The sequence below is a fragment of the Gymnogyps californianus genome, chromosome 1, assembly GCF_018139145.2.
Source record: "Gymnogyps californianus isolate 813 chromosome 1, ASM1813914v2, whole genome shotgun sequence".
NCBI classification, from domain to species: domain Eukaryota; kingdom Metazoa; phylum Chordata; class Aves; order Accipitriformes; family Cathartidae; genus Gymnogyps; species Gymnogyps californianus.
In genome coordinates, this window is record NC_059471.1 from 2486848 (window position 1) to 2513601 (window position 26754).

Below are 26754 nucleotides of genomic sequence, written 5' to 3' on the forward strand. Positions count from 1 at the left end.
AATTAGACACTTCCTATCTGCCTCCAAGAGGCAAGAGTTTGTGGAATTCACGGGAGCCATGTTTTGACACCGGACGCGTTGCAAATGAAGAAGCAGGTGATCGGTGTGCAAAGCAGTCAGAAAACAGGAGCTCAGTCAGCAATTAGCACCATTTTGCAGAAAGGAGTAACAGTACAATACAGTGAAAATGAGAAAGCAAGCAATAGACAGCGTAGGAACTTTCACAGGGTAAAAAGCAAAACATTTCTTTTTTTTCTTTTTTTTTTCTCTTTTTACAAGGAAAGCAAAACATATTACAAATTAGCGGTGAAACAGAATCAGCATCGTGGTAGCTGGAAACACAGAACAGCAGAGCACTCTTTCCCAGTGGGATCGACAAGCTCAGAGTCCAAAGTGAACTTGAAACGGCAGAGATTTGGTCTCCTTTCTGATAAACCTGAGAGGGTCGGATGGGCATAAAGTCTGTGGAAGGGAGAGCAATGCGGGATTTCACCCTGAGGCCTGACTCTGCTGCAGTTCCTGGCATTCAATGCAACGCTAAACTGTGTGCTTGGATGTATGCTGAGGACCTGGTGCACATGGAGCAAAGGCCAGGATTTATATCCCTGTTTTGCTGGTGTCTGAGGGGGAGGTCCCCAGGCCCTACCAGTGTCCCAGGCTCTTTCTGCAAAGATCGAAACCTTCCAAGGATCATTTATCCCACCCAAAGAGAGGTGTCCAAAATAGGGAGCTTAATGGCCCTTGGAAAGTTCCCTCACTAGAGAGGGAATTTAGTCATACCTAGCTTTGTAGTTAGATGCCACCAAAAACTTCATGTATTAAGGAAACATAAGGCCATATTCTGACTACTCACTGTGCATGTTTCATTCAAACACTGTGATGGATGCTCTTCTTTGAGAAGAAGCAATCCTGAAGCCCTGGATGATGAGCAGTTGATCCAGAGTCATGGAGATGCTTGGATTAGGTGGTCTGAGCATCTTAATGATGTTCCTTGGGCAAAATTTGGTTACCCTTGAAGTCAAGGGCTAAATTCCCATTGAATTCCAGGTGAAATGGTGGCAAGTGTGGTGTCTCTTTCAATGTGAAACTTAGGGCCAAAAAATAATAGGGAGAATTGTTTGGCATGGTCTTTCCTCATGTACAGTGAGATCGGTGTGTTGGGCTATTGGTAACTGTCTACGTGCCTTCCTGACATGTTCTGCCTGCTGTGACACGTCATCTTCACGGCTGTTGCTATATCCTGCAATAGGAAAGGACGTTACTGAGGAGCGTGAAGATGCATGAAGCATCTAAATGCCAAGGAATCACACCAAGTCTTGGAAGCTCAGGCTTCTCTGGCCAGTTGTCCCTTGTGTGACGGGGTAGGAAGAGCTGTGAGCGGCGCTCCTCTCCACCAGCTCAACACAAGCCTTTCGCCGAGCTGCTCTGGAGATAGAGCTGAGCTTTGCACTTGAGCGGTGCTGCAGGGGCTTCTGAGCGCTCAGAAAAGCAATGGTCAATATGGACAGGTCAGCATCTCCATGGAGCATGCACATCAAAAAATGCACTACATTCGCAAAGATTTCCACAGTTTTACTTCCTGGAGGATTTCCCTGGTTTCCTCCTAAACATCGGAGGTTTAAATATATATATTTCTATATATGAATATATATTTTCCACATACACAACCTGACTAGCTCATAGCACACAGTTCTAACACAGCTAAGCTTGGAAATACACCACTGAATTCAGAACACTACACTTACTTATACTCAAAGGTTTAGGCTGTTAGCGCAAGGCAAACAGGACACATCACACAATACACTGAACTTGGCATTTATTCATTACTAAGGCCAGCAAATGTCACTATCTGTATACCACAGAGCTTTCCTCCTCTTTGGAAACTTTCTCTCAGCCTTGTAGCCCACCACTCATTTATGTTTCCAAAAGACCCAATTCTAATGGGGTGAGACCCCAAAAACGGGACTCCTCACCCTCCCGGCCCATCCCTTTTTCTGTTAGATAGTTTCACATCTCTAAAATATCCTAGCAGCAAGACTTCCCTCATTCGAACACCTCTACAGCAACACAGTTCTGATACTCTCCTCTTACACCACCTCCCTACCCTACTTCCCATCTCTCTGTTCTTCCCAATTGCCTGTTCTCTGAAAGTTTCAAGCTGGACTGCATGTTAGGATAGAAATGCTGAGCTGCACAAATAAAGAAGAACTTTGCATCTTGACTTGCAGCTGCTCTCCTAAACAGGAGAGTTTAACAGCTCAGTTTGGTGGGATCAAGATTAATCCTTATGTATTTAGGACCCAATCCAGAAGTGAGGCACATAAATTTGGATTGGGACCATACCTCTCCCAGCTCCCATTGACTCAACGACCCAGATTCTGGGGTATGCAATGCCAGTCTGTTGGGCCAGTTCATACTCGCTGACAAATGGTCCCGCTGTGTTTACAACTTCCGAACTGGTCTTGCTGGGCATGGGGATTTCCTAGAGTAAGAGCACAGTAAATAGGATTGAAACCCTGAGATCTTGCCTGGAGGGAGTCTAGGGATCCCAGCAACTGGTTTATGGCCCTCTTAGAATGCTTACGAGCCAACAGGAACTCCAATAGCTGGGAGAGTCAAAACAACGGGGGCTGACAGCTCTAGCCATCCTTGGCGACTCATTTCTTTCTACCCCTTGGAAGGTCACGTCTGCAAACTAAACCTCTTTCTGAAATCTAGCTCTGTCTACTGGCACCCCAGAAGTGAAGAAAGCAGACCAAGATTCAAAACAAACCAGGAATAACTAAAAAGATCCATAACCTAGGGGAAACAATAGGGAAGAACAGCCTGCTGATAACCTAGTCTGACCTGCCACATGCTTGGGAAGTCTTCACTGCTCTCTGTGCCTTCCCTCACTCCTTTTTTTTTTCTTAAATCAAGGACTTCAAGTGGTGTTGATGGGTGAAGCTGCCTTGATGCAGCTAGACCTACCCCCCAGCTACTCTGGGGAAGAATTTGGCCCTTTATTTGCACGGGATCTCCTTTCCTGTTGCTTCTTGGAGCAGAAGTCCCACCAGTGTCACCAGGGGAAATCGCTTTTGGCCACACCACTGATTCTAGTGGATTTACAGCAGATCCACAGCACCATGAATGAACCTCTGATCCTCTCTGCCTCCAAACCCTTTCACCTGCTGACACCAGTGGGAGATGACCGAACAACGGCCAACCCCAAAAAGGGCCTCATGGGATGAGAGCACAGCCCCTCCATGGCTCAACGGGCACTTCCACGCCGTCAAAGCGTTGAAGGACCAAGCCCAAGGAAAGGGGCAGGCTGTTGGACGCAATCACGGTTGATCCATCACCTTCATCTCCTACGACCCCGCTTGTGCATTCCCACGTCCCTCACTCTGTGCAGAGCCGTGTTGTGCAGGCAAAGCAGAACAACCTGACCTCAGAAACAAGGATTCCCTAATCCTCCTTGGAAATAAAACAGAAAAGCTTCTAATACAATCAGAACAAAAAGCAGATTAGAAGCCTCTAATTAATTTTGTGGCCTTTATTTAATCAAAGGAAAAAAAAAAAGGGAAGAAAGAAAGAAAGAAAGAAAAGGAAAAAAAAGAGAAAGAAAGTGCAGTGACATTTACTCTTTTGCCTCAGCCAGTTTATTGTTCATCTCTTTACTTTTCTCCTTGTCCTCTGGCTTTCCCGTGTTGGAGGTCTCGGCGCTCTTTTTCTTGGCAGCCCGGCCAGATGCAATCTGCTTGTCTTTGGCCTTTTTCAGGGGTTTATGGCTTGTTGTGGTCTTTTTTGGTTTGGAAGGCTTTACGCTAGGCTTTTCCACCTGCATGGAGGGCGGCATGCAAAACGACAACACAGAGATGGAGAGAGAGAAAGAGAGACACAAGGACAGGTGGAAAACAGGATTTAGATCAGAAACGACATGAATGTTACTTATCTACTCAGCTATGGCCTGCCACGAAGGGAGGGGAGCAGCTGGGGGCATGCTGAGTTACAAATGGCCAACTCCTTTCAGGGTGTTGATGCCCTGAAGTCACAGTAGGGTAAACAGGAGAGGGAATATTATCAGTCGTTATATCAATTCCTCCGTCTTTCTCTGACTTCAGGAGGGGCTTTGCAAGCCCAGAGGGGATTGTCTCTCTGGATTTGAAGCAGAGAAATGATGCTCAGGACAAAAAGGCTGCTACAAATCCCCGCCTTTCTTGCAGGACATGACTCCTCAGTCTGTTTGTCCTGATTGCCACAACGGAGGAGAATTACTTGGAGATAGATAGCTGGGGTGCAGGACACCGATTGGCACCTGAGCAAAGTCCACAACAGTGTCTTGCATCCACCTGTTTCTACAGCCCCCAAAATAGGGAGGACAGCTTCAAAATTAAGGAGGAACACAAGCCTTCAGCTCCTCCATGCTGGCCCTGCCATCCCTCTGAGAACTCACAAATCTGAGTACTTATAAACTCTGGGAAGAACTAATGGTCCTAGGTTTAAAACTGCACAGACTGACTCCTTTTATATGCAGATCCTCCACTGCTCCTAGCAAACAAGGCTGGAAGACATTTCAGCCCAGGTCCTTCTCGACACATGTCCTTGATCTGACCAAAGCCAAAAGTGCTTACTGTCAAAATCTGTGGAGCGCTCTGAATTAATTGCAGATGAAGATCTGGCTCTTACCATGTCGTTCCTGGGATAAAGTGTAATGTGGGGTGCCTATAGTTTTGGAGGGAGAGGGAGAAAGAGAAAGCTGTCTAGATAATCACCTGGGAAACGACAATGCAAAAACCTCTTCATCTTGGCCCTGCCCTCACTTCTTTACAGTTTGACTTAGGGCACTATTGTCTCCAAAGTGCGTCAACCTGTACTAGAGCACATAGCATCATAGAATGGTTTGGGTTGGAAGGGACCTTAAAGACCATCTAGTTCCAACCCCCCTGCCATGGGCAGGGACACCTTCCACTGGATCAGGTTGCTCAAAGCCCCATCCAACCTGGCCTTGAACACTTCCAGGGATGGGGCATCCACAGCTTCTCTGGGCAACCTGTGCCAGTGCCTCACCTCCCTCACAGTAAAGAACTTCTTCCTTACATCTAATCTAAATCTGCCCTCTTTCAGTTTAAAACCGTTACCCCTCGTCCTATCGCTACACTCCCTGATAAAGAGTCCCTCCCCATCTTTCCTGTAGGCCCCCTTTAGGTACTGGAAGGCTGCTGTAAGGTCTCCCTGGAGCCTTCTCTTCTCTAGTACAAACAACCCCAACTCTCTCAGCCTGTCCTCATAGGAGAGGTGCTCCAGCCCTCTGATCAATTTTGTGGCCTCCTCTGGACCCGCTCCAACAGGTCCACGTCCTTCTTATGTTGGGGGCCCCAGAGCTGAACGCAGTGCTGCAGGTGGGGTCTCACCAGAGCGGAGCAGAGGGGCAGAATCCCCTCCCTCGACCTGCTGGCCACGCTTCTTTTGATGCAGCCCAGGATACGGTTGGATCTCTGGGCTGTGAGCGCACATTGCCGGGTCATATTCAGTTTTTCATCCCCCACCACCTCCAAGGTGGATCCCCAGATGCACCCGCTGCTCGGAAATGAAGATGCCACGTAAGAGGAATGACAGCAGGCAGTGTTCAGCCCAGCCTTACTGTGTTGGACATGTCCCACCAGGAGCAGTGATGGCCCTGGGTCCCTTCCATCGCGTTTCTCACCTTTGGCGGTTCTTTGTAGGGTTCGCTGTAGAGAGTGCGTATCCTTCTGCGCTCCAGGAATTTGTTATCGGCTGGAGCAGGCTTACTGGTTTCCCCCTTGAATTGAGCACTGTAACTGGTTTCATGGGTCATTTTCTCCTCTGGCGGCTTGTACTGGGCCTTCGCTTTTATAGCTTTCACAGGCTTGACGTCTACCCAGGGTCTGAACTCGTTTCTGAAGATCAAAAAAGAAAGGGGTTCAGGAATTAAACCAACAGAAGAGTAGTGGTAATGCGGGAATGGAATCTCCCATTGCCCATCAAGGTCTATTTGGAAGGGCTTTAGCCACCATCTAGTCAGGTTTACAAAGAAACTGGCTCCCAACAGCTCATTTATTACCTCATCCAAATCCCACTGAGACATTAGGAAAAGTTCAAATGAAATTTGGTCTATTAAAATCAGCCACTCCTGGGCACCAGACAACCTGCTACTTGTGTGACAATGGTCAGGTGCCCTCTGCAAATCTGGCCTCAGATGTGACTGCCATGCTTTTTTTGAAAACATAGATGCTTTTTTGTCTCTATAGCTTCACCTCTGCACTGAAGCTACCTGCGAGCAGTTCCTGACTCTTGCCATTACGGTGGAAAAGAATATTTAGAAAGGAACACCAAAATTGATGTTCTGCAACTCAACACAGGACACACACTTCTCAGCAAATTTCCCTGCAGGCAAGCGAGCTGGGTGATTCAGAAGTGTAAGGAGGCAAGCTTTCCTACAGACACCCCTTACCCATGCCTGTAAGCAGTGAATTGTATCATTTCACCTATATTGCACCAAATTATGCACAACAGTTTTATTAATTCCGTAAAGGAACAGTTTAAGATAAAACTGTCTTAGTTTATCAGGTATTGTGAGCTATGGCTTCTCTTTATTAGCTGATGGTGAATTCCCAAGTTACTGAAAAAAATAACACCATCTTTCATTTCTTTTGGACAGAGCTGCAAGTTTTTGGAGAAAAAAACCCCAAACACATTTCAAAGATTTTTAGCACCTGCTGGACACATTCTGATTCCCATCCACAGACTCCCTCTCTTGCATTTTGTTGTTCTTCCCAACAGAGCACCAACAGCTTTCCAGTTTTGAAGCAAACCATTTCATTTTCTCTCTAACAATTGCCATTCATCTGAGAATGGGGACGGAGAAACCCCAAGCATGTCGCTACCTTAAACAGACAGGGTTGTGCTCAGACATGGTCCCAGTCAGCGTTTAGATCCTTAAGACTCCAACGCAAGCCAGGAGCTATCCTAACAGTGGTGATACAAGCCCTCCGCAAAGGGGAGAATTTTCCATGGAAATCAAAGCCCTTGTCTTAATTTCAGGACCTCTGAGGCAATGGGACCTCTAAGTTGCAGACCCTGTTCCCTCTTGCTCTGTTCCACTCAACCACCTTTGGGATTTTCAGCCTGGTTTATTAGGGGAATGAGCCCTGTGTGAGGGTACTATGTATCTGCCGGTCAATCCCTTCCCATAATAGCTCTGAACATTTTAATCAGCTTCAACTAAATTTGACAAACGGTCATGGAAATACTCAGTTTTTACTTTTATGAGGATAAGCAGTTGGACTGAGGTCAGAGACTCAGGAAAGCTTTAGTATGGACACGCACACATACTTCATCGGTCATCAGAGGACCCACTTAGGCAGGGACGCTAGGCTGCAGAAGTTCATCTGTTGTCGCCAGGGACCAGTAGTAAATGATCCCTTCACGTGCAGGATCAGTGCAGCTCCCTGCCCACCCAGTACTACATTTCCCATTCACACAGTCCCACTGCAAAGACAGAAAAAACCCTTTTTCTTCTAAGATAACTGCTGGTTGCAACGGCTTCCTGGGTGCATTTCTTCTCCTAAGATGCCTACGTTCAGGTCTCACCACATCTGCAGTGTAACCGTGTCCTTGTTGTAGTCAAGGCGGACTGGCCAACACAGTCAGTGGAGCTTGGAGAGCCCTTTCCTATGCCAAAGATGGGTGACTGCTTTAGGAAGAGCTGAACGCCTCTTGGGGCTCTGTTGACTGACTACTTCTCCACTGAAGGGAATACAAACATCTAGCATACATGAAGACACTCACACATACACCCTGAAACGTAGGTATCTTAATCTATGAGCCAAATCCCATCGCCTACTCTCCATCCTTTCTTATTGTTGATTCCAGCTACACCTGCTTTTTCTTTTCCACGTATTTCTTCATTTCCCTCCCCTTCTCTTACTGTTCAGCCCTTCTTGGGCTTGGATAATGCTGCCAAAGGCCCAGGGATACTGCCTGTTTGAAGGATGCTATTCTTCCTGAAACTCTTGCACTGAATGGGCAATACACGAATGGGCTCATTTGTGTCCCCTCGGTTCCTGTTCACTGAACGTCACCCATTTGTCCACAGATCTTTCTCTGCAGTCCATTGTTAAAACATCCCTCCTGCATGAAGAGTTGAGAGAAAGGAAGAAGAAACATCTTTAAAGAACTGGATTAAAGATGTGAATACATTACTCACAAACTCAAAGTTCAACCCAAGCTCCTCAGAAGATAAGAGGTCTCTTCCTAGGATCCACTTTTGTTCCAAAGTAGACTAGATATTTTCAAGTGCTTTCCAAAGGAAAGAACATCATGCACTAATTCTCTCTGCCCGTGTCTATCTGTCACTCAGATCCCTCCCTAGCAACTTCTGAACCCGTTAGCTACTTTCTATCATATTTGTGGCAGAGGTAGAAATCTCAGAGGTGAAAATCACACCACCTTTCCTCAAAATCAGTGAGTGGGCACAGGAGGAACATCCAAACGGTGTTCTTCAACTCAGGGAAAGGCAGGTAAAGTTTATTTTCTTACTTATTTTAAGGCCAGGTGGCCAACCAGCCCACATGAACCACCAGGTCAATCGGCAAACCTAAGCACAGCTTGCATCTACAGAACCAGAGACGAAGGATGGAGGCTCTAGTACCGTGCACGTAGGGGCTGGACTTTAAAGATGGAACACAAACCAGGATTTATTCATTCTGCTGCTCATAAAATGCTTGTTTATATGCAGGTGAGCTGTGAAGCAGCGTGATCGTATTTGTTACCATAGTGCCTGGCAAGCTCATTATGCACCGCATTATGCAAACATACAGAAAGAGACGGGCTGCTCCCTGAAAAGCCTGTGATCTCTGTAGAAAAGGCAGACACACGAGGTGGGGAAAAGGGAGAAAAAAGCCTCGTGCTACCTGCGGGCTGGCAGGGAATGCATTTCTGCACTCCCATGGGCTAGCCGCTGAAATGCTAAAGCAAGAGGCCATGCAATAGAGCTGGGCTGTTAATGCAACAACCAATCTCATCTGACTGTTAAAAATGAGCATGAATTCCTCTGCTCTTCTCCGTCCTTGCTTTGCTGGTCTTAATGTAGGTGTAACAATTCTGTGAGTACTCAGCTCCGCTGTACTCGGCGACAGGACCCTTGACTACCCTGCGTCTCCCAAGATAAGCCTGGCTTTGCAGGCAAAGGATATAGACCAAGAGCCGTACTTAGGCTGGATGCATGCTGATGCACTATGTCCACCAGCTCTGAAATAGCTCAGCCACGATCTTCTCTGGAAGTGGAGGATAGAAGGCTATTGATCTTGAAATATTTTACAGTGTTGACAAAGAAGTTGTAACTACCAGGTATGTCATACGGATTCAGTGCACATCTAGAAATAACAGGTTGCCCAGAGAGGTGGGAGATGCCCCATCCCTGGAAACATTCAAGGTCAGGTTGGACGGGGCTCTGAGCAACCTGATCGAGTTGAAGATGTCCCTGCCCATGGCAGGGGGGTTGGACTAGATGACCTTGAAAGGTCCCTTCCAACCCAAACCATTCCATGATTCTATGATTCTATTCTAAATCCTTTTCAGGCCAATGTGCATGATTGCACACCATCAGCTATCACACTAGAGCCAGTCCCTTCAAGCATGTGAGAGAGCATGGGCCACGTTCATATGGAGTCCTACCACACCTGGGACGGACCACCTACTCCCTGCTGTGACCACGCTCGAGCGCTCAGTGTGCCCAGTCCTGCATATCTGCTATCCAGAGCTTGCAGAGGCAGTGGAAGGAGGAGAGGCTCAGACCACTTACTACGGCTACGTCTGGTGCAGCAAGCTGATCTCAGTGCCTATTTGTCATACTCAAGCAACACATAAACTGCAAAAAAGTGTTACTAGAATAGACACAGGCTATTCTGTGCTGGTTGCGCCAGTGCCCAGAAACTCAACTTCACCATGGTTAATTAGCACAAAAGTACTAATTCCTAAATCTCTCTGTCTCCACCACAGATGAGTGAGGGAAAACAGCCAGTTGGGAACTGCCCTTGGAACATGCCAGCTCCTGAACCCAGTCCAACAATTGCTTGGAAAAGTACTAGTTATCCTGGGTCAAAAATGTAGGCAGGAGTGGGCTAGCAACTTCACAGCCTGGATCACCACATTTGAGTGCCAGGCACATTGAATTTACTAAGGCAAAGTACGAACGAGAAGGCAGGTGCCCTTCTTGGGGTCTGCGTCTCTATTGATTGTAGGGATGAGGGAGACGTCTCAGGAAGGTGACCTAAATCCCCCTTCCAGGTCTGGTGACTCTCCATCAAATGTCTGTCTGATATGGTCCTACGTCACCATGAGCTCATGTCGTCCAAACAGCGCCCGGCACGGCTACACTCTCTTAGAGCAGTCGCACTGTGCTGTCTGGGACCGGCATGATGCTCCAGGATATTTATGTCACTCAGAGATGCTGCATTCTAAATTTATATACTCCTTATATGCAGCAAAGAAGTGAGAGGAAAAGCAGCAGCTTTAAGAGTTGATTTTTTTGGGGTATTCTGGGAATAGTAAAAAGATCTGTTCTCTAAGGTATCGTATCGGCTGCTCCTGTAACACTAAAACTAACCCTGGTTTGGAGAAAGCCCCTGCAGTTCTGAGACCTCCCTCGTTACTATTTAACACCCCAAGGCCAGTTTGCGGGGAAGGCGCCCAAAAGTTACAAATTCTGGCTGCAATCTGAAATGAGCCCGGAAAATGTTATTTTTCCCTGTTTTGAGAACAACAGGTTGTAGTGGTGTCTGGACCACCGCAGACCGCTCCACACAAAATTAGCTCTGAAAGTATTTCAGGAGCGTGCTAGACCCCATCCTAAAAGAGCTCAGCCTCAAAGCTCACCTAAAACCTGAGCAAAAGCCTTTGCTTCATGCTGCAAGGATGAGTCATGAGCATGGACTAGCACCAGTATGGACAAACCCAGCAGGCACAGCTTAGTCCAGCTCTGTAATTCTTTGTCTAAGGGATTTTCATTGCTCTTAATTTTGCTGAGGAAGATTTTAAGTAAGTACATTAAAAGTACATTTTAAGAATCGCTATCTTGGCATGAAAGGGAGGGGTTGAACTGCAATAGCAGCAAATTACACGTCTCCTAATTTTCTGCCTAGCTCTGGTCCCAGCCTTACAAAGAATAATTAGAATTAATCAGGAACCCAGTGCTGACCTAAAATGAACATCAAAATGAAACTCAACAAAAAGGAGTATATGAGGCATCAGATGACCTTTTGCAAGCCAAGTCCAACAGGAAAAATTCCCAGTGAAGATAAAGGGAGTTTAGTCATCTACAGACCTGACGAGAACATAGGGCTGCATAGCATGGGGCGGGCGTCTTGCGAAATAATAGGCAGCAGATCTTCTTACAAGATGACAGTAGCCTGGGGAGGTGGTGGCCTGATCTATATCCATTAACGGCAAGAGTTGCTCTCCACATATATCAGTGGATACCACACTGCTCTTGCGTGGGGCTTCATCCACCCTGGTTATTTTATTTTAATTGCATTTTCCCCTTGGCTGAGGATTGCTACAGGTGGTTGCAGGTGAAGGTGACCTTAACATCTTCCTCCACCCCAGCCAGGGGACATGGGGGTGATGTCAGCTCCAAGCTATGGCATGCAGCCATCTCTGGAGATGCTCACCAACGCTCATGTAGGCGTTGATTGCCTTCATCTATTGATGCCAGAGGAAAGCCAAGAGGGGGAAGGAGGGGGAGATGGGGCCAGGTTTAACCACTTCAAAGCTTCCACCTACTTTGAAGGACTTTAAAGAGAGGTTACGTTTGTTCAGAATCAGCACAGGATGTTAAATGTATTCTGCTGACAGAAATTTTACCGGCACTGAGCCAGCCCAAGTCTCTCATCCTGATGTGCACGTATGAAATAACGAATGGCGCAGAAAAGGGAGACCAGGAACTTCATGGTGAAGCCCTGCACAGAAGGGATATTTCTAGCTTACTTTGAAAAACTATGGTTCCACCACAAATGAAAAATATTCAGATTTTTCACTGGGAAAAAAAATCCTTTACGAAATGTTTGGCCTGAAATGTTTCATTCATTCTGAAATTAAAATTTAACTTTCTTTTTCAGTTTCTTTAATTCTTTTCCATCCCATTTTTCCCTTATTCTACTCAGGACAACACGAAAGGACTATGAATCCCCTTATGAAGCAAAATATCAAACTGCTTCACAAGGAATATTTCAGAACATCACATTTCTCCCTAATACTCCTCTAAACAAAACAGCAATGAAAAAAAAATACGTTTTGGCCCAACTAAGTAGCAAATTTGTCTGGGCTTTTCAAATTATTTTGCCTTTCTGGAATAGAGTATCATTTGCTTCCAAATACTCTCCAGCTCCCTTTTCCCTTTTAATGCAGGAAAAGAGATGTTCAGTGAAATGAAACAGTGGGAAACCCCAAATCAATGATAATGCCTGGTCAAACTCTGGAACTCAATGCCAAAGGAGGTCACTGAAGTCCAGCATTTAATGAGATTTAATTAAGTCATGGCTGTTCAGATCAATATTGAGAATATTCAGAGGTATCAAAGGAAATTTCAGCAACACATCCTTGAGATAATCATTAACACTGCTCCTCACCATTTAGCTGTTCTCTACAAACTATGGGCCGAAGCAGGAGCTATTCCACACTGTGGGAATCTCCTCCAGTCTCCCTCCAGTTGTCTGGTTCTGGCCGCGATCAGCCAGAAGATATCGGACTAGCTGGACTGGGAGCAAATTCTGCTCACAAAGGATTGCTCATATGAGGAGCACGCACATGTTTTGATCCTAAAGCTTTTCTCTTTTCTAATGTGAACAGAAAAATTCCATTTGGGCTCAATATAAACAGGCTGTGTATCCTCCTGCAAACACAATTAATTTTAAAGAGAAGCCTGATCAATGGTTACTGTTCTGCAAGAGCCAAAACATGACTCCTAACACATTTTCAGCGATAAAGGAACACTGCCCCATGCTGAGGTCCCTCGTGCAACAGTAAACGGCACAGCGTGTCCTTGCTTCCCAGAGAAATAAGTGTAAAACCCTGGACCTGGATGATTCCGTGCTGCTTCTGACAGCCTGACATGTTATTGCAACACAATATGTCCCCTGCACCCCAAGACACTGGCTTCAACCGTTTCATCCCATCTCCCACCCCAGCCCGCTTTGGTTAAAAGATCGATTCCAACCAACTCCTACTGCAGTGCTCTTGTCAACATACAAAATTTGCCACCGCAAGTGCAAGAACTACCCCCTCATTGTCTGCTGCATCCAAGTGCCCTGTCTCCAACTCCTACGTGGATGCTTAATGACAGCTTTATCCTCTAATGCCCATGCTATTATCTTGTACACAATAATTTACTGTAAAGCTGCACTGAGACCGTGAATGGTATAATGAAGCTCCTGGTGCCCAAGATTATTTTTTCCCAAACATTAATAATCAACGTCTAAGACATGCACACACACACACACACACACACATATAAGTACACCGAGCAAGTCAGTTTGGACAAGCCAATATCTAATTGTGTACAAAGACTAAAACAATGTGATATATTAATGCATGCATTCGAAACTTGGACAATGCACAATGGAGTAAGTGTGAGCAGGATGGGGAGGGACCAGTATCTGTGGACATCCCTGGTTAGGGCCCAACAAGTACAGCACTGGCAGAGAAGAGGAAGAAAGTGCTGAGCCTTCAACAAGGCGACTTTAGCACTGGCTGAAGCAGGCTATGAGTGAGATATGATTAATGTACTGAAAAGGATGAAGTCGAGTCATTTGGCAGAGCAGAACCATGCTGCGATCCATTTATAAAAGTTGCTTGAGTCAGCAGCCCACAAATCATGGATATTGCGTTGCCTGAGGGCCACGGAGCATGGCCTTCCAAGGAGGCAGAATTATTGCACATGCTGTCATGTCTAAAACGTCACAGATACATGACTGAAGGTCACGGTGAACACTGCAGAAGGCCAAGGAGCTGAGAGAGCAACGCAGTCGTGGGAGAGAAACCCCAAGAGTAACAACCCTGCCACTGCTCATGTCTCAGCACAGAGAAATAGGAGAGTTGAGGACCATCCGTGAGGAATAGCCAGCCACTGGGATACTGAGCAGCATGAAGAGGTCCATGTATGATAGGAAAGGGTGAGATAAATCCCCATACTCAGACTAGGTGGCACATCTGGGCACCTTTGACACACAAAGTCCACTTGGTGGACCTCAGGGTAAACACCAGCACCCCCATGATCATCTCCTTCCTTCCGCTGCTACCTTCACCTGAGCTCCACTCTTTAGCCTGCAGCGTTCACCCAAGTCCCCGTGCTCAGCCAGCCATGGGGAAAGCACAGTCGGAGCCAGATAAAGGATATCCATCAGCATCTGCTACAGCCCAGCAGCCCAAGGCCCTCCCCACCTCCTGGTGACTAAATACCCACCACAGGGAGGAGCGTAGACTCTGGGGAAGATAACACTGGGAGATCCCACTGCAGATGTGCCAGAAACCAGGGAAAGGTCCATCTGGAGATCTGAAGAGAGGTTAAACCCAATGGCAGTGAGACCTCAGGAACCCTCCCGGTGTGAATCACAGCCCCATGGAGATTTGCCAGTTTACACCTCTCTGAATTTCCCTTGATGTTATAAGCCTATGGGTCCTGCTGATGAAGGGACATATAGTGGCCATTCCATGCAGAAGTTGCTGTGCTATCTTCATACATGCTCAAGCTTGTAAAGTTGGTGAATTCAATGTTGGTGTCACCAATGAAGCCAGTCAATGCAGCCTGTTAGGAAAGCTACCAGGGTGATCACAGCCTGACATTTCTGAGCATGCTTGCAGAAACAACCCATCTCTAAACGTCATGTTCACCCCTGGAAGATGGGTCAGGGCCCAGGTCAAAGCTCTGCTAACATCCCATTTAATGGCCTGGATGTCTATGCTCCAGTTGGTTGGAGCAAGAGCAGTGTCTCATCCCCCTTGGTCCTCCAAATGGGCAGATGACTAGAATTTGCCACAAGGTTGAACAAACAAAGCAGCTCATGGCATGAATGCTTTGACACAAAAGCATCTTTATGGACAGGGTGCTGTAGCAAGATCAGGATTGGGAAAAGTGTTGCCACAGGCAGATCGGGATGGGCTGCAGAAACCTGAACAGCGTGAGGAGAGCCAAAGTGCTCCTGTGAGAGTTTGCTGGGCCAAAGAGCATCACGTATCTGACTCCCTTGCAAGACAACGTGCACAACCGCACAGCTACATCAAGGTATGGCCACATGAATTATCTAGGCTCATCCATTAAGGTCCCAGGGGAAAAAACCCTTGAGAAGAAACCTTCATATTAGGAAAAGTGGAGGAACTTGCAAAGACAACACAGCATTGTAAATTCTGCTCTTCTTCAAGTGCAAAGATTTTTCAGTGCAATTCATGCTGACTGCAATGAACTCATTCAAATATCTGATGAGACGCAGAGAAACCGGCAGCTGCCCGTGGCGACGCTGCACGCTGGGTCTGTCTCCAGCTCAAGTCTGCCTGCCTCTGCCCATCCCCGTACAAAATGGCACACTGAAGCTGTGCTCGGCTGGTGGCCTCGTGAGCCTTTGGCTCCCGTGGGATTCTTGGTGGAGAGATGTTTTCAGCACCTCGTTTCAAGTGTCTGAAGATACAAACAAGAGACGAAATAAAAATGCATCATTTCGGCGCAGCAAAACACTTCAGCACATGCACAGCGGCTCTTAGCTGCTCCTTCCATGTAAATACGGGCATAAATGACTTCCTGAATCAGAGCTTGGTGGACCACACTGCAAAAGCTATATGTGAATCCACGATGCGACTTGTAAGAGGGGAATCTGGTGCAGCAAGATGTGCTAACTAAGACCGAGGAAAACGAAGCTTTTTAGGTCAAATGAAGCAATTGCATTTCACAAACTCATAGTACGATCAGGTCCCCCAGAGATCCAGCAGCAGGATGGGGAGGGAATCCAAAGGCATCACCTTTCAGCAACGACAGGCCAGACGGTTACAGAACTGAAGAGCTGCTGCCCAAGGAGATGAAGGACGGTGCATCTCACTGACCAGCACTGCTGACAACAGCTCTGGTCCAAATTGCTCCGTTCACACTGCTGGGGGATTTCATGAAGACCATTTACCCTCGTAGTGCTGGGCAGGGTCTGCTGGGGAAACCCTCCTGCCCTGACTTTCCTGGAAGCTCTGGTGTGAAGCCGCTTGAGCTCATCGCCAGCTCGTGTTCCCTCGATCCTGGCCCTTCTCCAACCTGGGGATGCTTTAGTGATACTGCAGTTCAGCTGCATAGGAACCGCAAGGATTGCCCTTGAGGCAAAAGACAGAGGTGGGCGGCGCTGGGGACGACAGGTAAGATTTTGCCTGAATTTGTTCAATTATCGTCCAAATCACGGATGCAGAAGGATGGGTCTCTCCGAAGGAAGGTCAGGACATAGCTGTTTGACATGAAATAGCTCTTCTGTCGCAGCAATGTTATTCGACTAGCTGTATTTTTCTGCTCCCTTCAGGGAATCGTTACTTCCCTTCTTTCTGTGTTTCTAATGCAGCTCAAAATTAGTGTTGCTCTTTGATTTCTTTTCTAGTCTGCGTGACAATGTAATTGCTCATCCTGGCACGGGAGTAGAAATAGATTCAGCAGTAAAGGGGCTAAAGGAGGAAGATGGTGAAACTTAAATAGCAGCTATTGTTTTACCACTGCATTGATGACTCGGGGCATTTTTATTTGCTCCTCACTGTAGTAGCTACTATATGACTGTATCTGAATATCCTTCATATGCTGATTGGGCACCAGGTGTCCTAAAACTTAATTGTACACATGAAAAATGAAGAAACTAGTTAGTCACAATCTCAGTTTCAGTTAATATATGAAAGCGATTCTGGTGTGGGCTTTAATAGAAGACCTAGTCACCTGATTGCAAAAGATTTACACGTCCAAGATGGCAACGAGGCAAATGGTAGGAAAAGGGAGGTCATGGATCAGGATCCCCATGAACATTCATGGAGGAGGCATTGAGGAACAAGGACCCTGACCACTAAGTAGAAGAGCAGTAAACCAAGCCCCATGGCAAATTTAGTGCCCAGAATATGCGGTATTCAAGTTTTTCCTTGCACTGGGCTGGAGCAGTAACATGCTGCTGAAAGTCCAATGCAAAGAAAATCTTCAATACCACATATTTCTTCCGTACATGCTGCCCATGGCAGGTGAATACATGGTGTAACCCTGCCGTCTCCCGGCAGCATCCCCTCTTCACCTTCAACGATCCTGCAGAGCTGATGGAGATACTGATGCGAGGTCACAGCCTCAATTGCTGCTCACACCAATGGACCTGTCTCCTAGATGTCTACAGGACAGAGAAGCCTGCAGCTCAGCTTAGAGGCCAAGCAACCAGGATGGCCTCTTATTTTCTGTTAGACCACTGAAACCTGGGTGTTGTAACAACCAGGTATCTCCTAAGTGATCTTGCACTTCAACAGCTCAGAGCCTCCAAGCTAAAATATCGCCTGTGAAAGCAAAGCGCACACATATCCTTAGGCTCCAAAGACACCCCATTTTATCCTATTTTAGTCTACAAAGCAAAATATAGAAAATAACACATAATCCAAACGTCTTATATATACATGCTTTGGATGCATAATATCTTATTCTCAGAGGAAGAAAGAGAATTCAAATCCATGACACTTTATACATCATCCATCCACAAGGCACGTCTGCGAGTCGCATCCCCACTGCAGACAGGTTTTGTGGTTTCCCATTGATCCGTGCGGACATTTTTTGCAAGAACTACTCTGGCACAAATCCCTTGAATCCATCAGCTGGGGTACCAGATCCAACACGATGAATATTTCACAGCAAACAGTTCTGCAGCTCGATGAGCTGCATTTCCACCGTGTCCCAAGCGTGTAACACAAGCAGGGGAAGTCAGGCATAGGGAGATGTGCTACACATGACGTACGCAGTGTGACAACCACACAGCCTCGAATAATGCAATACAGAACGTGGATGAATGCAGATTAACCTACATTTGGTCTGACCACTTGCCTCTGCCGTGCCTACGTGTGTGTATGTATGTGAGCTCGTGCTATTTCCTTACAAGATTTTATATATATAATGACTCTAAAGTATATTTTTAGCACACAAAAGTGACAAGCCAGTTGCTGGCTTTGACAGAGGGCTGAATTCTGCTTTCCATTTTACGCCTTCCTGTGCAATGTACCCCTTGAATGTTTCTTTAGTTGAAATTAAGAGGTTGTAATTCTTTTTAACTGGAAGAACCATAACAGAGCTGGGTGTGAACTAAGTAGATGAAAGAAGAGAGCTGAGGCTTGAGCAAGGATCTTAAGATAAAGGATTACTGAGCTAAGGGAAAGCAATGAAAGGCTGAGTCGGATTTCCCCTCCATCTTTACCCTTAATACTGTCCTATTTCAAGGGCTGCAAAATCTAGACGAAAATTTGATTTGTGCTGTGGACAGTAAGGTGCAGAGCTCCTGCTCGAGAGTTTGCATGACATACGTAGAATTACTGGGGAGGAAACACGGGGAAATTACACTGAAATTGCCCCGGGTGCTGTGGGGAAGGTTGCTTTAAATGCACCACAGAAAGACTAAACTGGGCTGAGCAGATGAGCAGACAGTTTAGGGGGACAGCGTGGGAGAACTGGGAGGTAGGAAGGCTTCTTTGGGAAGAGGACAACGCTTAATATACCCATGCATCTTTTTAGGAAACCATAAAACACACCACCACAAGTCACCGGGGCTGCATGGCTGTAACAGGGAGCAGAATGAGGTCCATTAAAGTGTATCACTTTGAACAGTGTAATACTCAAGTCTATGCCACTTCCAGTTAACCCATCTTTCTTTAGAAGCTATCCCTGCCTGCAGCAGGCACAAAAGTAAATGAACTGTAGGAAATGAGAAGATTGAGTGTAGAAAACGCTCTCCATTTCCCCCACCACCACCTCTGCAAGCTTGGGAAACCATCAGCATCACTTGTGCATCAATAATGATGTAATGAGGAGGACTCGCTGACTCTGGCTCCCCAACAACTGGATTAGTCCCATGATACGGAATCGGTAAATACTGGGACCATCAAAGCTGTCTCGGGGGAGTCTGGGAAAGAGACAGCACAAGGCACTGGAGCAGATGGCTGTATTGTGAAATCTCCTCCTAATTAGGTAAAACAAGGACCGACGTGAGCGAACGAAGCAATTACTGGTCACTGCTGGTACCACGCTGTCTGCACAAAAGCCGTCATAAAATAAAAAAGGATCAGGAGGACTGTCGGAAAGCTTTATACGGGAAACAGTGAGAAAGTAGGTTCTGGAAGAAGGTTATTTTATAATTAATTGGTTGTTTTCAAGGGCTTCTCCAGTGCCTGCGAGGAGTGGAAAGCCCTGAAAGCGAAGCACAGACAAAATGGCTTGTGTCTTTACATCAAAGGTGCTCGTGTTCAGAGGCCCCTCACTGTGCTTTACCAAAAGCATCGTTCCGAGCACACTGAAATGATCGGGGAAACACACCCTTCACACGCGCGGGATGATGGCCCTGTGCTACCAAGGCTGGTGCTCTGCTCCGAAGGAGAGGTGTGAAGCCGAAAGGAGCCCCGAAATCAGAGTGTCTGGAAACGAGAGGCAAGGTACTCAGCAATAAGCAGCATGCAAAGTGTAGGATTTATTCCCTTTGGAGGAGAAAGTGGAGTAGAGACGTGGTTTTCTGTTTCCAGATGCAAGCAGCCTGTGTGTAACATGCGCTGGGGAGCTAAAACCAAGAAGAGATGAAAGAAAATCCCAGGGTATGTGCACGGCTGCCTGTGCCAGCAAAGGGGATTTAGAAATGCTATGTGCAGAAAACAAAGCCCGAAGAGCTGCACGGGCTGGGACAAAAACAGCCCAGAAACACCTGAGAAACTCAGAGACCGTTCCCATTTTCAGCAGCATCTTGCATCGACGTGGTTTTGAAAGCCGATGGGATGTTACCACCCAGGGGTCTGATGTCCTGGGGTCTTTTGGCACCTCCAGACCCAGCCTGGAGCATCTGGAGGAGGCTGCAAATGGGCCACTTGCTTTGACACAGTGCTGCATCGATGCTCATGTGTCCAGAGACACCTGGTCCAGAGGACGGTGCCGTCATAATGTGGCCGTAAATAGCCCTAAAAATATGTCTGGATCAGGGAAACCCACTTCCCAAGAAGGGTATTGTTAATGTAGGACTGAATAAAAATACCCCTCCACTGCACGCTCTCTGCAAGCATCTGCAATCACAGACCGACCTGCCAAAACCCAAACCCAGCTGCCAGCGCACAAACGTGTGCAACTGCAATCCCTTTCCTAAAGCAAAACAAAAAGCTCCCAGGCAGTAAATTTGGGGACTGAAAATTAAAAGCACCAGTTTTATAACTCTTCTGCAAAGAACTGGAAGGAGGATTTGTTATTACTAAGCACTTTTGTGTGCGCAGCAAATGTTTACAGCCTCTCTGAGCCATTTGTATCCGCTGGGTAAACAACAGGCATTTGGAAATGAGACGATCTGCAAATACTTCTTCTTTTGGAGCTGTTCCAAGCTTAATCGAGACATAAAACATGCTAGGGACAAATGTATTAAGCAGGTACTTAATTGAGAGGCGAGACGAGAGAAGAAGGCACTGTTCTCGTCTCCCAGGCAGAGCATGCATGTTTTAAGCACCCTCCTAGATTGATATTTATTGCAACCGACAGAGCAGAGAGGCTCAGAAAAAGCACTCCTTCCCCTCCCATAAATAATTTACCCCTTGTAACAGTTCATAAAATGTTTATATTAAGTAATAATTAAATATTGCATTACAAAAAATAACTAACGTTCCAGCCAAGAGAAAAATCAACCCGAAGGAGGGTGGGGAAAATGCTTGCCTTGAAGCTGTCACGTTGGGTTTTCTCTGCTGAGAGCAAAGCTAAAGGAGTTAAAAAGGGTGATTCTTGGCTTCACTCGATGCTCCCTCTGCTCTGTCGGATCAAATCCTGATCCTGACCCAAATGATAGGGCTTTTTCCATCAACCTCTCTGATATCCGCGTGGAGCCTGCTCTCATGTCCATGCAAGCTCTCCCCATGCGGTGGTTTGCAGCCAGGCAGGGCAGGGTCAGCAGTCCCATATTAACCTCTGCCATCGAGCGATGATGCTTTTGACTTCAAATCACCAGCTATGCATGCACGTTAGCAGGCTTTGAGCCCACTAACGGGTTATTGGGTCTCGGTTGCAAAGACACATGAAGTCCAATATGGGATAAGACTCCAACAGTCGGATCCCAACGTGGGATAAAGGACTGGGAGCGTGGCAGGGAGGAAAGAGGGTAGCAGGGTAATGACTGAGGATCAGCAGAAGCCACCAAGATAATACGAATCAAATGCCATCACGCATACACCCAGGCATCTTTTATTAAAACTGTAATTGCTTGATCCAACCTGTGCCCTGGGGAGCATAAAGAAAAGCAAGCAGCACCAAGGTCACTGCAGACAGAAAATCAATGCAGGGAATGAATGGTAATGACTTATTTTTTTCCTAGTTTCAAAGAGAGGGACTGTGGAGATATCCTGCTGGCATCTCCAGAGATGCATAATATCCCTCGGACTTGCTCCAGCAAAGCGCTTAGTACATTTTTAACTTTCAACATCCAAGTCTTGCTCCTCTTGACTGTGACTACAGCGGGTTCGAGCATCCCAATGGACCGTTATATTTCATATATCCAAAGACAATTATCCATTTCTCTGTGGTGCTCTGTTCTCTATCCAAAACCATTCAATACTTCCCAGCTTTCTGCAACGACCATGTCTTCTGCACTCCTGACCTCTCTAATGGGTGTCCTCAGGACTTTCTCTGGTCCTTAGCTATGCTGAAGTACAAAGCCAAAACCTGAACAAAAGAGTCTACCTGAGGCTTTGCTAATGCAGAAGGACGTCACATCTTACATGTCAAATTCCTCTACATACATCTCATCTCAGTGCAAAAGTATTTTTTTTATTTTTTAAGTCGTTTTGTTGGTTAATTTTTTATTTTTTTTAATGAAATAACATTACTGACATGTGATTTGTGATTCACTGCAGAACTGCTCCTGCATCAGCTGTTCCCGACTGCACCGGTGCTGCTGCTGATTCCTAACTCTATGTCGTACCCTGCCCTCACCTCTCCTGAACTGCTTCTTATTTATTTCAGGCTGTCAAGATCTCTTTGAATTCCAATTCCAGCATGCAAAATGATTTAGCCAAACACAAAGGAAGGACTCAGCACAAGATTACACGGATGAAATACAGCGCTGTACAGGCACTCCGACGGGATGGTCCTAACGCCCCTTTCTGCCCTTAAAAATCTTTTACCTGCAATAAGGTATCAGTTACAACTATGAGAGGAAAGTAGCGCTGTAAATTTAAATTGCCTGTGGGATATTTAAGGCAGGTTGGGTCCTATACAGAAGGGATAAAATGGTTCCTTCTCTCCACTGTGCTGTGAGCTTGAGCAGACCTCAGCCCTTCTCTGACCCAGCAATGCTGGGTCCATGTGATGTAGGAGCTGAGTGAGTGGCATTGCTAGCTGAAACTGTGATGTTCATGCAGAAATGGATCCATGCTCCAAGCTGACTATAGGGTGGGTTTTTTTTTTACCATTGACTCCACTGAGATTTGAATCAAGGCCTTGGGAGATGTCTCTAGAGCTCCGGAGAGTCCTAACCCTAGGACTCGAGGGTGACGCTGAGATCAGTAACCCCTAAGTGATAAAAAAGATCTGTCCAAAAATGAGTTTGTAGTTATCGGCCGAGAAAAACCCAAGAGGTGAAATGAGAACTGAAAAGCTGATGTCCCTTAGCCTGTGCACTGCCCACCAGTGATCCTGGCCAGAGCACCTGAACACGGACATCTCCGTACCTGCAAGTACACCGTGAGTGTAAATGAATGACATCTATGAAAGAAAGAGGAAAAATCAAGCTATTTCTATATTTTGTAAATAAGTATTGTCTCCTTCCACACGGTCTTACACTGAACATTATATATTAATTATTTCCTATGATATCATATTTCATGAGTATATGATCACCTGGGCATGTTTCGAGCCACGCGGCTGCAGCACAACGGCTCTGCTTTTGCCCCGTGGTGCACGGAGGCATGTTCATTTGTCCCTTCGCAGAAGCTCTGAACACATCTGCAGCACCTCTGCAGCTTCCCGAGGAACCTCTCCACATCTGCCAATGCAGCAGAGGGACGGAGTGTGAACAGCAGTTGGGGTCACGGTGATACCCCTCATTTCACCTTCTGCATAACACATCCGTGCAGCTTCTATACCAAGGGCACAGCCCCAAACCTGGACACTACCAGACTTGCACCGAGCAATACTCATACAGGCTGGAACATGATGTCTGCTGAAATCCAGAACGGGGACCAGGTTAAATCAGAATTTTTTGCAAGCATTTTGAGACCTTAAAATAAAATACGTCCTCTATGTATTTCAGTGCTTACAGCTCCCCCTGCCATTAGAGCAACGAGGCTGTGTAAGTGGCCCGTACAGCAGTGTACCACCTTCAGACATCCTAGCCCTTTCCATACCATAATAACAATACAAGCCTCTGTTTCCCCCTATTTTGCGTCATCTCAAAAGTCTCATGTGAAAGCACCATGTCCTCCCTTCTGATTTTACACATCATCCAGTTTGACTTCTGTGCTGGTTTCGGCTGGGATAGAGTTAATTTTCTTCTTGGTAGCTGGTACAGTGCTGTGTTTTGGATTTAGCGTGAGAATGATGTTAAACCACGACAACTTCCCACCCAATTTCCATTTCAAAAACATCAGTGTGACATGGTCGAAACCCTGGTTTCCAGATCCCACCATTAGCTTCTGAGAGCATCCCTCCTCCCCAACAGGGTGCGAAAAAGATGACGATGTGTATGTCACCACTGAAAGACTACTAGACATGCCTGAAGAGCCACTGGAAGACCAAACACTGAGGTAGGAAGGGCTGGACAGACACTCCTGGCTGCAACTCACAGCAACGGCACGTTGAGTTTCAAGAAACATCTTCCAGTTGTTCGCTGCCAGCTTTGCACATCGCACCACCCTGCCAGACCCTTGGTCTACACTGAAGCTGAGGGCCTCCCATAACCACTGAACTCCAGGAGCTAGGCTTTCCAAAAGCTGACCAAAAGTGCTGCCAAGACTTCAGATGTGACTAGAGGTACCAGCAGAAGCCCAACCAGAAAACCAGCCTCTAAGCCAACAGATTTGCCTGTGTTTTCTGAGGGTTTCCAGCTCTCAGAGCGGCCAGTAAGAGAGAAATCACAACTGGTCATAAAAGAGAAACCTCTTTTTCCATCATGGACAAGGATCAGCACGTTAGTTAGCAGCCCCAGAACAAGCAAGAAGGGGAATCATGGCAAACGGGGCTGGGGAGAACCTCAAAACCAATCCAATTCAGCCCATGCTCTGGGGCAGGATCAAGCGATGGACCTTTGCATCTCTCCGGAAGGCCAGCTAGCTTTCTGGAGATGCCACAGCCAGTCGATGGCTGAAATAACCTGTTCTATGTCATCCCAGAAATCGCACCGGCCGAACGCAGCAGACCCTTCCAGCCTTGTGGGTTATTCCAGAGCCGTGGGAGCATTTCCACGAGACACAATAAAATCACCTCTCCCCTTACAGCATCCTGCACCGAGCTTTGCTCCAACGCCACTGCAACGCCGCAGCGCTGCCGGAGGCTTTTACCCCACCGATGGAGGAAAAACCACCGCAACTTTCAACCACAGCATCTCCCCCGCTCTCTGCACGACGATGCTGCCGAAACCCATCCCAGCTCCCCGGAGGGAACACGTGGTTTTCCTTGTGTCCTCCCTCCGTCGGGCTGCTTGCCAACACATCCCTCTCGGGAATCCTCCGCGCGAGTTGCCATAGCTACTGGCCGACACCGCGACAAGCTCTGCCGCTCGGCTGAGACCGCCGCGTTCGTCCCCTGGATGCGCGGGGTACCTGGTGGGAGGCTCTCACCCAGCCACGGCACATCAGCCCCACGCAAACCCAACCCAGGGCTTGCCATACCTTCATGGGATCTTGCACTTGCGACCTCTGATCTCCCCCTTTTTCCCCCCATCTCAGACCTTCTGCACATCCATTTTATATCCGAATAACGAGAGCAGAAAGCACAGTCGAAGTCCTGATCTGCAACCCAGCATGCTGGCCTCCACAAATCCAGCGAAGCGGAAAAATCAGACCTTTGCAGCTCATTCCCCTCTTAGTTTTAGGAACTTCACCGATAGAGAGTTGCTCTGTTGCAGCGGTAGTAAAGCATGGCTCAGGCTGCAAAAGAGTTTGCAAGATGCCGAGCATCCTTTCAACCTCCTGCTGGGGCTCAGGGTGATGGAGCTCCGCAGTCGAAATGGATGTGAGAAGGGAAAGGGACCCCCCCCCCTTCGCAGTGAAATAGCACCCTGAGGGCACCTGCAGCTTCTCCTTGAAGGTCTCAGCCACTAAACCAACCATCAGCCCCATTGCTGCCCAAATCTGGGAACGGGATGAGTCAGGGTTCACGTCCCCTGCCTGTGTTTCCAGCCCATCAGAGCATGATGCGCTGATTTCTTTTAGGCAAAGCTGCCTGCCCGAGAGCAGATGCGCAGCCTCCTTCAAGGTGAAAGGCAAAGTGAAATGTGGGAGGATGCCTGAAGCTCAGCAATCAATCAGGGCTGATCCTGAAGAATTTCTGCCTCCTATGTCTGGATAACCTCTCCCCTTGCCATTCCCCCAGCACCCAGACACAAAATTGAGGTTTCTTTACTGCAACCCACTGGCCTGGCCAGCTCCAACCTTCCCAAAGCCAAGTTTTTAGCTGGTCTAACTGGATTTCTGGAAAATCCAGACTGTCCAGCTCCCCATAAATGTGTGCTTTCTAAGATGTCTACTTATCTTTGCTTTGGAAGAAATAGATTGGATCCCCTTTGGGAGACGAGCTCTCTGCCCATCTTCCCCTCAACCTGCGTGGCCACGATACCTTCTGTAGCTGATTTAATGGGAAGGATTCAGGAGAAAAAGGACAAAGTGGAGGAAAACATTAACTAATTCACCTAATAGTTAATTCCACATAATCATCATTTAATTGACAGATAGCCCTTACACACAGGAATCCCCCAAGAAGCATATTGTTCATACCTTGTGCAAGGGGAGCAAGATTGGGATGAGCGCAGAGAAGGAAATCTGAGATAACAACACCAGGGCATGAGCTTTTAATCCTACAGAAAAGCAGGGATCCTGCAAGAGGACACGCTGGTCCTGCAGGGCTTTGGGGAGAGAAAGGAGATCTGATCTGGGCTTTGGGCTAAGTTAAGACCCCAGCGCCAACACCGGCACTCTTGGGAATAGCCCTATTGATTTCTACGAGCAGAATAACCTTGCCATTTGCAATTAATATATAGCTCCACTCCAGAAGGCCGCTGTTTTCTTTAAACAACACCTTCATTTTTTTTTTTTCCCTTTCTGAGCTAGATAAGCAGCAAAGCACCTGCACAGCCCCACATACCTTCAAGCCTTTTAAAGAACAAGAAAACAAGCAGCAGCCAAGCAACATTAGCAGAGCACCAGCGACCCTGCAAAGTATTTCAGCGAGAAATCTCTGGCCGCTTTCTGAGACGGCACCTGCAAGGTTGGGCAGATAAACACCATGCAAGAACTAATTGACATGAGGAGGATGTTGCCATGCAGGAGAACGCTGACTGCAGT

The 26754-nt window shown here is 47.0% G+C and overlaps 1 protein-coding gene across 1 annotated transcript in view; it reads right to left on the reverse strand.

Moving 5' to 3' along the window:
• Positions 1–3520: 3520 nt before the first annotated feature.
• The window catches only part of MAP6 (microtubule associated protein 6), a 32511-nt gene continuing 9277 nt past the window's right edge, over positions 3521–26754 (reverse strand). The window contains exons 2-3 of the mRNA XM_050905857.1: positions 5687–5900; positions 3521–3820 (exon numbers count right to left, since the gene is read on the reverse strand). Of these exons, the coding sequence (XP_050761814.1) occupies positions 3620–3820; positions 5687–5900 (415 nt within the window). The 3' untranslated portion in view covers positions 3521–3619. The remainder of the gene's footprint in view (positions 3821–5686; positions 5901–26754) is intronic.